General features: G+C 35.2%; 1 protein-coding gene across 6 annotated transcripts in view; it reads right to left on the reverse strand.

Moving 5' to 3' along the window:
- Positions 1-285: 285 nt before the first annotated feature.
- LOC109072041 (E3 ubiquitin-protein ligase RNF123-like) overlaps positions 286-12,645 on the reverse strand; it is a 124,268-nt gene continuing 111,908 nt past the window's right edge. For all 6 annotated transcript variants that reach the window (XM_042712144.1, XM_042712148.1, XM_042712146.1 and 3 more), the window contains exons 38-39: positions 2,711-2,796; positions 286-2,234 (exon numbers count right to left, since the gene is read on the reverse strand). In XM_042712144.1, coding sequence (XP_042568078.1) covers positions 2,135-2,234; positions 2,711-2,796 — 186 coding nt within the window. In that variant the 3' untranslated portion in view covers positions 286-2,134. The remainder of the gene's footprint in view (positions 2,235-2,710; positions 2,797-12,645) is intronic.

Raw genomic sequence — 12,645 nt, forward strand, 5'->3', positions numbered from 1 at the left:
TGAGTGAAAACGGTTTATTCTCCAATTTTTTCTTCTGCTTCTTCTTCTTCTCTCTCTCTCTCTCTCAAATGGAGAATAAGTACAAATTGAGAAAATAAAAAAAGATTATACTTACCTTTCACTCTGATGTGGAAATGTTCCATTTTGTTTAAAGAGGAAGGAAATCATCCAGTAACGGGGTTGAAAGATTGTGGGATATATTTAAATATATGCTTAATATTAAATACATTAGGTAGCCAATATATACCTTGGAAAGTGCCTACAAAGTAAGCACACCAGACAGCATTTAGGATAAATAATTTAATGCTGATATCAATACATGTACACTCTCACAAAAGTGAAAGAACCAAAAAATGCCATGTCATCTTTCTTAAAAAAAAAAAGGAAGAAAAAAAAAAAGACATCAACAGTCATTTAAATATTGCTTAACTAATCTATAATCCCTTTGACAACAATAGCAGATGCCTGAGAGTGGAAACCCTTAAATTAAAGTTGTCGGCACACACTCACCGCAAATGCGCGCACACACTTTAAGTAAACTATAGAGGGGGGTTCTACTTTCATATCATGCACCCCCTTTTAAAAACAACATTACACCACACCGTGAGAAATGCTTTAACAGTCCAAATGTGAGAAGTAGTGACCCAAATACTATTTTGGTTTTGATAATTCATACTTATGATGCAGTGTTTGGAAGTTCAGTGGTTTATCGGTCATAGCAAATTGTCTGCGTGTTAAATAAACAGTCTGTGTGCATTAGTAAGAAGCGTGTGATGAATTCTGTACAACTTGTTTTAACAATGCGTCCTGTATTGTGACAGTCAAAGCTGCGGTCCACCTCCAGTCTTGGCTCACTCCATCTAATATTTAGTGGGTTTTAAAACTGGGTTGCACCACTAGACTTTTATTTGGTGTAGAAAATTGCAGTTGTCAATGGCTGAATATCCTTTTAAGGGAGCTGTGGCAAGGCAATGGATTCTGAGTGCAGGCAAAGCCCGAGTGTAACATAATCCATTAGCTAAGGATTCTGGGAAAGATAACCCCATGCACACAACAGCAAAGCACTTAAATCTAGATGTCTGTTGGTGTTCTGCAACAAAAACAGCAGTCTAGGCACTCCTAATGGAACAGACTGAAGGAAAGATCTGGGTATGAAGAAAGCGGAGGGTTGTTTGATAACATTCATAAACACCACACCATTATAACGAAAGATCAAACGTGAAAGCCGTCCGAATGGAGAAAATGCGGTGGAGGAACAATAACCGTTATCACTGTCTCACAGATCAAACTGCATTCACGTCTCAGTGTAAACTGTCCATGTTCTGACACTGTCTCTTTTATCCTTTATGATGCTTCATAAATCTGTAATAAAAGACATTTATTACATATTATATGACAGGCGCGTGTAAAAGCTTTGTGTAGATGCGTTTCTTTTTCCTCTGTTCTTTTCATGTAGAAAATCATGTACAATAATCAGAAGTGATTGTAGGTTCTGCTTAGTGTGACACTACATGTAGTCATTATGTCAAATATGGCTGTCAGTACTGAGTATAAAAACGTTAGCAAATACAGAGTGATATGAAAAACTGTTCACTAGCACTGAGTTATATCTGACTTCCTGATATGATAATATATAACCAGAGTTTGTGAGAAGAGACGAGAAGAAATGAGATGAGACAAAAGACGGTGAAAGGAAAAGCTGAGAATTAAAAAAGAAAAGAAAAGATTGAGACAGTGGTGAGAGATGAAATCTCTCATTTCCTCTCCCCATCACTCTCAGCAGATCTTCCACATTCAGCTTCTCTGCTGCTCCTTCAGAAGCACCACGAGCGCGGCTCTAAACAGGATCTCATCCACTCATCACAAAGACACTAGGGAAGAACTACTGCCTTGCACGGCCTCGTTCCATTCGTCAGAGGACAAAATGTTATGATACGCCAGTGCAGATGGGCAATGCTGGCAGAAGCAACAGTGATGGGACGGTGACCGTACATGGACTGAGTAGAAACGACCTGAATATGTGTGTTTCTGAAGTGAATTCTTTGGGGAAAGTGTACATAATGTGGATTTTGAACACCAAATGTGTGTGTGCGTGTGTGTGTGTGTGTGTGTGTGTGTGTGTGTGAAGGGCGCACTAAGAGCTGGCTGGTTTGGTGTAATCATCCACTCCAGTGATAGTGGCCTTGCAGAAGAAGCAGTCCTTGTTATTCATCAAGTGCTGATTTATACAGGCCCTGAAATAAAAGACAAAGTGAGTGAGGGAGAGAGAGATCGGTCCGACAGTGACATTTAATCATTTAAAGAGCACTGAATCACGTCACAGAGTGAGTTATCTATGCTGCACTTCACAATATACGTCAAGCGAATCGAAAGCAAACTGACAAGAAAATTCGTTCAATTGAGAGAACAGTTTTGATGTATATGATTGGTATTGTGACAGCTTCAATGCAGTGCTGAGACCACAACGTTGCCAGTGGACAGTGCTGGGTAGCAACTGATTACATGCAATGTAATTTTTTTTTTAAATGCTCACAATTAGATTACAGTAACTTTTAAAGGACTACATGATTACATTTTATTCACACAGTAATGGCAGTAAAATGTTTCGTTAAATTGGCCATTGAAGCCTTTGACGGGACGGTGTTAATCTCTTAAATGGAGGAGTGAATGGAAGAACGGAGCTGTTGATAGGATGTTGGCAGCAACTCACTTGCAGGATTTGTGGGAGCAGGGCTTGAAGATGGCTGATATGGAGTGTGCATAGCAGATCGGGCAGAGATCGTCCTCGCTGGTCGGCTGTGAAGGAAAAACACCGATTCAATCCACTGTGTTAAATCCCTGAAAGATGTTCCAGAATGAAAGAGGTGTCAAAGACAAAAATGTCATCATATTCAGAAAACCAACTATATATATATATTAGACAGACAATATTTGACACTTTTTTTCAATAAATGAGTGTAGCGTAAACCAGACAAATTAAAGATTCGATCGGGAGCCTGGTTGAAACATGAGCCGAATTCCACAGAAAGGCAGGATGTTGTAAATCAACTCCCAGCACCACAGTCCAAGATCGTTGGATTGACTTCCCCCCACCTAGCAGAACCAGACTGAATCCTAAGGAGACCTGTTAACCCCTCTGGTCTTCACAGGAGATATCCTTACTCCCCAGAATGGCACAGAGAATGCCTTCCAATGCATATATGCACCAAAATGAACTCAAAAAAGACTTCTAAATGGATATCAGTCCATTGCTTAACTCCATATCATTTATGTAACTCTCACACATTTGATTTTAATGTTTCTAATCACTTACTGTGTATGTCTTTTTAAATAACTCTTGAATAGCTTAAGGGATCATATTCGTGAGAGCTATGTGTGTGTTCGAATATTCTTGCTTGAAACGTTTCTGACCATCAGTTATTTGTCAAATGTATCATATTCTTGTTATAGGAATCATGTCCAAATTATACCCTGCAAGAGCGGGAAAATTTGGACCACAAGCTTGATAAGATAACATATGATTTATGAATGGGTGGGACAGACAATGCAACACCCTGAGAAAAGACAGTATCTAATTGGTCAAGACAACATTTGAGGTGTGGCCAAAATGCCAGTTTAAATACTCAGGACACCATCAAATTTTGCTTTTAGCCTTTGCTTTTTAGCTTAAGCTTTTAGTCATGCTTTGTCATCATTTTTAGCGTTCTTCGAGCGCCGTTCCAGCGTGCTTCGGCCTGAACGCCTGCTGCTACTTAGCCACGATGAGAAGAAACACCACCTAGTCTCGTCAAACTTTACTTTTTTCTTTTCTGTTTGAGAGTTTCGTGTTCTGAGTTAAGTTTTGTAACGCCGTGTCACCGAGTCTGACCTCGCGTGCCCGTCTGAAACTACAACCAGCCCACAACTCTGTATCTTCAGCCTACGCCCAACCACGGGCTTCCCAAGACGTCACTTCAACGACTATTGAACTTCCAGCCAATCAGCAACCTCGGGAAACCCCCTTTTCAGCGACGACAAAGGGAACCCCGTTAAACAGGCAACGCAAGTGTCCAGACTCACATCTGTACTGGTGTTATCTAATATAATTTTAACCTCATTGAAGACTCAGTGCGAGGGGTTAATTAAGTGATTAATGGTTGTTCATCATGTCTATGCAATTTCACGTATTGCTAGTAAACTTGGGATTTCACATTTTCTTTCTCTTAAACTCACTCTTTCCTAACGTTCTATCAATGTGTTAATGTGAGTGTGGCGTGTGCTTATGTGTTAGATTAGTTTATATGTCTTAGATTTATATTAAAGCCTTATTTATATTGAAAAGAGAAGTATCTTGTGTTTTGTGCTCACAAGTTAATGTCTTAAACTGCCGATCTTGTTACTGTACATGTGCTAATTAATAGTGTTTTCACTATAACTTTGGATATTATATCCAGCGCAGATTTGATGTTAAAACGGCTCGTTCAGTGAATCGTTGGCCGTTTCAGTGATCAGCTGTGAAACAGTGATTCTGTTCACAATTCCCTTTAAAATCTTAAATGATTCCCTTTGAGCTAAATTGACCTGTTTCCCTTACATGAGTACATAATATCAGAAATTTTAAGCGACAGTATAGATTAGTTTAACCTGTTTTGCCTCTTTTTCACAGTTTTCAATTTTGTGCTATAGCAAGTAAATTAGTATATTAACTGAAATATTTGCTAAATAACTCATTATCATCATGTACATACTAAGCTCATCTCTAAATATGTTACAATTTAGCAATAAAACACACACTGTTCTCATCTTAATTCATGTTAAGTCAGTGAGTCTAACAGCCAAACATTTTTTTAGTGAATTGTTGGGAATTCTGCTCACCCCTAATGTCAAAAAAGCTTATGGTATTTTCAAAGTATGTCACTGGACTTATATTGACCAGAATTTCTTATGCAACAGAAGACCTCATTTTATTTCCTAATACATACTCAAAGGAACAGATTTTTAGCTGCACAGCAGGTACTTTTTGCAATTAGCAGCAAGAGAACAGAGCTTGACCCCTGACCCCTCGAAGTAGGCTGATGGAGCTTCATTAGTTTACAAGCATCTCATTAATATGTAAGCCTTGTTATTACACAGTCAAGGCAATAGAATAGGAACAGCTCGCACAAATATGTCAATTCTGTCAAATCTGCTTCCAAAACCAATGAATTTGTTTGTTCTGAATGTCACAAAAAAGACATTAAGCTGTATATTTTGACTTAAAAACATCTGACACTGCAAAGTCATAAGAGCCACCTAAATGACAATTAAATGTCAAACAAACAAACCAACACATTTTTTTTTTTCCTAAGTTACACTACATTTTTGAACATAAATATTTATAACATACACATATTATGAAACCAACAACCAACTTTATGGATATAAAAACGTATAAAGTGGAACTGACGACTTTGATATTGTATGATATAGGTTAGGCAGGCAAACAGATTCTATTTTTATTCCCTATTCATATTTACTTATGTATGTAGGACACTGTGCACCTGCACATTAAAGCATTCACGTATTCAACATACATGACATTTAAAAAAAAAAAAAAACACGCTGCAAAGAACATTATCCACTCATCCCAAGGGGGATGACACACAAAATAATAAATTCGGCAAAATGTCAACAAACTAGAACACATATGTACAAAGACGTCAGAAGATGCATATTCCTTTTTGGTGACCCCGACGTACTCACTTTTGTATATAACACTGGGGAATAGAAGATTAAATTGATAATTATTCAATTGATTAATGATTTCAAACAGAAATCAAATCTGAATCCATGAAATTCTATTTCTTAAGCATCTACTTGTTTTCTAGGATCTTACTGTGTTCGAGTGGCACCCAATATGAATTTAGACTTACTGAAAGTAGTGAAATGATAGTTTTCTGGGCAAAATCTATAAGGGTGTACTGGGTGTTCGGTTGCTATGTGGTTGCTAGGGCATTACTAGGTCTTTGGCAGTTTGTTTTTTGTTTGTTATGTGTTTGCTGTGGGTTTGATTAGTGTTTGCCAATAGACTGCATTCCTAAAGCAACCGTAGAAAATGCTGATGAATATTCTCCTTCCATCCTTCAGCCTGAGTCACACCAGACTCCTGTAATCTCCACGCTTTCATCCCAAGGCTTTCCTCAGCTGGGAAGGAAGGTAACATGGCTGCAAGTGTTAACGGAGTTCTTTGTACTGATTTCAAGGGGAGTGTGGATGAAAGCCTGCAGGCCTCCATCCCTGTCAACCAGTCTGAGTCCATACACCGCAGAACATAACAGCCGTATATTTTCATGCTTAGGCATTTTTCTTTTTCGCCCTGAATCCTACTGCTAACATATTCTATATATAAATGACAGCAAAAAAATAAAAAAAATAAAAATTACGCAATAAATACATAAATACTTTTTCACATATCATGCTCTGATTTTAGAAATTTGTAGTCGAAAGGAATTGTCAAAAATTGTCAAAAAAAAAAAAAAAAAAGTCAAACATCATGTCAAACCACTAATTAATCTAAATGATACTTTTGTTATACAAGTACTCAAACCTTCCTTCCACAACTCTGTGAGGCCTCTACAATGACTGCATGTTGTAGACGGACAGTCCTTGACAGAGCTGTACGAAATTAAGCCAAGGGCACAGAGGACAGGTTATTAAGTTAAGATCCATTTAATATACTTTTAATTGTACATCTAAACTGATTAAAAACAGAATGTGGGGTGGAAAGCAGCACTTCAGTTAATTTTAAAAGCCACTGTACTGACGCAATCAATTTTGGAGAGTAAACCACTGATATATCCTCAGTTACCCAGATAGCCAGGCTATTGGGTTCTTCATCAGTTCCTCATGCGGTTCTTTATTGTGAATGGGGCCTTTTGTTTTTCTGTCTGGTCTTCCCCAATGTTCTTTCATTCTCAAAGTCAAACTTTGTTCCAAAGAGAAAGATTGGGTTTCTGCTTGGTCTCTAAGCTGAGATGAAGGAAATACAAGCCCCTCAAAATCTAATTCACTTCCTCCTAAGTCCATCTCTTCTGAGCTATTACCTTCAGATCTTGTGTCTGAGTAACGAGGGGAGATAGCCACTATTTCAAGGTAATTTGCAGGGACAGAGAGTGACCTTGAGTGGGCTGGTTCACTCTGGTTCATGGCAGCCTGATAAAACTGCTGGGTGCATGCTTTACTCAATTCATACGGTTGTTTCGTACAATTCATACAGACACTCACAACACTTGAGTAATTATATTATATTATATTATTTTTTTTTTATTTTATTTTATTATTATTTTATTTTTTTTTTTTTATATTATATTATATCCCCAGTAGTTATAAATATTTTTGGATAACATGCACTGCTTAATGTGCATGTGTATACACTCCCCCTTTAAAATTTTGGATAACATGCACTGAAAATGTTTCATTATGAATTGCCTATAAATATATTATAGTTAATGGATTATTATTCTCCCAGCGGAGATCATGAAATGATTTTTGGATATTCATGCCGCGGGTCTTTCAGTCAAAACACAATGTTGAGGAGCATGGATGTCTCTATAAAAACATATTTTACTGTATGTCCCCCCTGATTAGATATGTTGCCCTAAGACCTGAAATGCAACCCTTGCTGGGCACCATTGCATTCAGGTAAATGAGAGAATATAATCTGAGATACGCTGGAAAACCGGCTTTCAGTAAATACACAAGTTACAGCACTGGATGTCTCTATAAAAAATAATTAAGAACAATGTCCACAATCTGTTGTTTATATGAGGGATAATGTACATCCAGCCGGTTGTTATCGCAGAATAAGGAGACTTGTATCACGCTGTCGGTGGTTATTTAGTGATAACAACCGGCTGGATGTACATTATCCCACTTATTACACAGCTACTTGCCACATAAGTAAATAATTAGACACAAAATATTGATTTGAGTTGAAATATTTGAATGCAAAGCTTCCGTGAAGAAATCAGTTGCAAGCAAACGGCAAGTTCAAACTAGAAGGATATTTAAGGGAAACAGTGCAGTTACACCACTTATTACACAACATTTCACCACATAAATAATTAAGGCGATAAAAGATATTGATTTAAGACTAAACAGTTTTAAAATCTTACCAGTTTGATATTTATCTTACAATCCATTAAAGTGTACAAAACAAGCGTAGCAAAATGTCAGCAACTGCATTTGTATGAATCAAAGCGCGAGTCCGCGATAACAGGATGACATAATTAAATAATCAAACACATAATACTTAATTGAGTTTGAACATTTTATTAGCTTCTTTATAGCAAAGCACTATGAGCAAATAATAATAAATTAAATCATTAATATTTATTATCTATATTGAATATACATTGAAAATTTGATACTTAAATCATTAAATGCATAATTAAATAGTTTAAAAAATGAATGAATGATTATTTCTTTGCATTTATTTTACATTTTTTTCATTCTATTCTATTTATCTTTGGAATAATTCAGCCTGGTCTCATTGTTTATATGTAGGTATTAGTACGTAAAGTTTACAAGCACAAAACTTTGGAATAATTTGGCCTTGTATTTTTTACAACTTGGGTGTATTACTGTATTTTTTAAATGTTGGGTTTGTTACTTATTTGTTTATAATGTTATTTTGATATTTATTTATATTTTATAATATTAAAATATTTACAAATCTTTTATATCATTAAGATGTATCAGTGCAACAATAGTGGATGCCAAACTATTGAATTATTTTGTAGCTGTTGTTTTATTAATTTAATTATGTATTTAACTATTTGTTGAAATATATATTTAATGATTTCATTTTGAGCAATTTGGCCCTCCATACATTTTCTCAGAATGTTGAAATGTTGTCTTTTATGATTAGCAATACTGTCAAGATAGTAATAAACTGAACTTAATTCACAGGGAACCAATGTGCCAAAGCAATCAAATTAGGACCAAGTTTTGCTTTGCTGTTTCAATTCAATGTATGCGGGCTGCAGAAACGAGGCTACATAAGCAATAAGTACATTTCCCACCTCAGCTGCTGAATCAGTAGCGCGTGTGACCGCAGGGATGATATTTAAGAGAGGACTGGAGGCTGATGGTTCTTGACCATCTGCTGTTTTACATATATACACCAGTAAGAACACAGTTTATACTTTCATGTATTCAACAGACAGAGTGTTGCGATTCACAGTAATTTAGAGGTTTGTTTACAGATGCTTCATATCAATACATCACATCATATTCCATAGAGATGCACATTTAAGATTTAGGGCTGCATTAAAGGATATGAATGCTAAAACAAAGACATTCCCAGACCAAAAAATGTGGAATTATTCATATCCAAGCAGTTGTTGTCTCTACCTTTTTGTAATACCTATGAGAGCCTGAAACTGGTTTAAACGATTGCGTAGGCAATGACAAAACATTTTTGGGCCAGACGTGTCCGTGCTTTTCTGTCAGTTATAAAAATATCTTGAACAGTCAGTTGTGTCAACACAGATACTCAGTGACGGATTCAATGATAGAAGCACTGAAAACAGGTCAAGTGTGGACACAGAACTGAAGCAGTATTATAGATGCGTTTTCCAATCCAGCGGAGTTATAAAATGTGGAATATTTGCCAGGTTGACAGAGAAAATTATTTTCTCATTCATGTGATATGGTGAATCAATTCAATATAAATCAATTTTAAATAGCTTTTGCTTTTAAATGTTTAGCTTTTTACATTTAATTTTAGCTTAAGTTTTAATTTTGTTATCTGCTGTGGTCATTGTTATTACTTTTTATTCAGATTCTATATAGCTTCAACTAATTTTTATTTCAGTTTTAGTATATTATTGTAAATGTATATTACATTTTTCAGCTTTATTTCAATTAACAAAATAATAATAATAATAATAATAATAATGATAATAATAATAATAATAATAATAGTTTAAACAATTTAGTTGTACTTAATAACAATACTGGAATAATTGTACTTTATTATATCCATTATAAAGTATTATTTTAGGGAAATTTATATTTTATTTAATTTTTACTTTAAATTTAAGTAATTTTGTTTTGTGCTTTTGTCATTTTTATTAGTTTTTTATATTTCAGTTTTCAATTCACAACCTTTAATTATAATATAAGCTGAATAAAAAGTTTTATTTAATTGGAATACATATTTTATAGCTTCATTTCAATTAATATATATTTTTAATTAAATTTTTAGTTTTAGTTAAAAACAACACTGGTATTTGAATAATTGTGCTTTGTTACAAAATGTTTACTGGAGATCAATTTAAAGTAAATACATTCATCCATGTCCATCCGTTCAGCCCAATTGTGAAGATGAAACTTGATTAACAACCACCCCTGAAGACTTTTTTATCATTATATTATTAAATTTTTTAACCACAAATGTTAGTTGTTAATTTTTCCTCCTATATTTTGTTAATTCATTTATTTTTTCAGTTTATGGAAATGTTAATTTTAACTAACGCGTAGATAGGTTTCATCTTATTTTCATCTTTAATATTCAGTACTACCCCTGCTATCGCCCAGTCTCATCATTTTCATTCATCACCTTATGTAACAGCATGTCTGGCAGCTTCTTGAAAATAAATAAAGAATTCCTCTCTGGACTTTCGGGTCACCAAGAAATGTCAATCTCAGCTTACTTTAAACCCAGCTGGAGACTCCATACGTTTGCTGGGAGTTCAAATTGTAGCTCTCTTCACAGTTAAAGTGCCCAGAAAAGCTTTCCTGAAGAGAATTAGCTCAAAATGCTGTCAAAAATGCCACAACTCCATCCTGAGTAATCAAATCTATTTTTCCTGAAGTGAAAATAACTATGTTTCTTGCGGGAATATCAGCGCTCACCTAAACGGCTTGTCTGTGCAGGAATGGATCACACTGAATCACACTGATGGAGATTTGTCAAAAATGTGTAGGAGTTGATTTTCCAACTGAGAGCCAGCAGATTCAGAAAACTGTAACAGTCCACTTCCACTCTGGTGTATCATTAGTTTATTTATTTAATTCGAGCAAATAGATTTTCTAAGCTCATGTCTTCATGAAAGCTGAAATCTAGGACAAGGCTCAGAGAGGAAATAAGTCTGGAAACTTCAAAGCACTTCAAATATTTTAGAAAAGTGACCCCTGGTCAGGCAACCACAGTAACTACAGAGAATACAGAGAGCAAACTTGGTATTTCGATGACAATTTGGCTGAATACTGACATGTTTTTCTTCCTGCCACGAGCACCAGAGAAATATAGTTATTATACAAACGGCTGCAAGAAAATAAGAAATTTAACTAGATTCATACTTTACTCTGGTATAGTAATTACCCTAGGTAGTCAACAACCCTCACTGCACAAATTAAAAACTCCACTAAAATGCATTACATTTGAACTGAATTGGCTATTTTTAAGTAATATTTGTTTATTCATTTAGAATTTCAGTTTTGTTTCCTTACACATTTTGAATCTTGTTGGCAGATTCAGGAATTGAATTAAAGGCATACTCAATTCAATTTCTGTGCTGCACGTCCCTGAACTGTCCAATGCAAACCGTGGGTAAGCATTCTTTCTTAGCGATCAATAACATTGATTGCAGCATGCAATGAGCACACAACCTGTTTAAACACTTGCTTGTGCAAATGTCGCTATGTAAAACTGCTACGGGTGCCTTAAAAATAACGTCTAAAGTGCTCTTTCCTCAGACACTAGCACTGTACAGATAGATTGGCACATTAATGTTGCTCCACAAAACAAAATGAAGTTCTGTTGATGGGTATCTACTAAATTCTTCAAACAAAACTCTAATGAACTCTACTGAGTGTCTAATGAAGAGTTCGCAAGAGTTTTGCAAACTGTGGCAAGTCCAGTGATTTGTTTTTCTCAGAACAGCACATTGTATCAGCCTGGTATTTTATAAACATGGTTTCCAGGTGAACTAGTTGCAAAAACTGTTTCTCAGTGCAAAAACGTACATCTTATTGTCTAGCGAAGACTTTTGCAAAACCACTGATTAGTTCTTCCATAATTTCTTTTTTTTACATCCTACTTTCCTTAGCTACCCACAATCTAGTTTATCCAGGTGCAAAATACTTCCTACCTGTGGAAAGCAAACAGAATCTGTTGTTTTTGTACATTTTATGTAATTATGGCAACAGTGCTTTATCAAACAATAAGAAAAAGAGTGTAATAACCAGGCATATTCAGTCGAGTCAAGCAGAGTTTCAGCATTTTAAAAGGCCCTAGTTCTAGTAAAGTATGTCAGATTGTGGTAATCTGCCGGGAGCCTCTACAATTTAGTACACAGAACACAACTTTGCTTGTCACAATATTTGTGGCCATGCTAGCACCGAAATTCTTGTGGCAAATCTGCTGCAGAAACAGTATAAATTCCTAAAAAATCCCCTTTGATGTGTCATCAAAAAACAAATGTATTTCAAAAAGTTGCTTTTTGTGCAGTGTTGTTATTGGTCACTAAAACTAATCTATTTTTTAAAATACTAAATGAAAGCTAAAATTAAAAATAAATATTAAACTAAAAAAAAATGCCTTTTTAAGCTTAAAATATAGTTTCAGTTAAAAAAAAAGTATTAACATTACTCAAACTAAAACTTAAATAAAAAATTAAT

The sequence above is a fragment of the Cyprinus carpio genome, chromosome A22 (assembly GCF_018340385.1).
Source record: "Cyprinus carpio isolate SPL01 chromosome A22, ASM1834038v1, whole genome shotgun sequence".
In the NCBI taxonomy this organism is placed as follows: domain Eukaryota; kingdom Metazoa; phylum Chordata; class Actinopteri; order Cypriniformes; family Cyprinidae; genus Cyprinus; species Cyprinus carpio.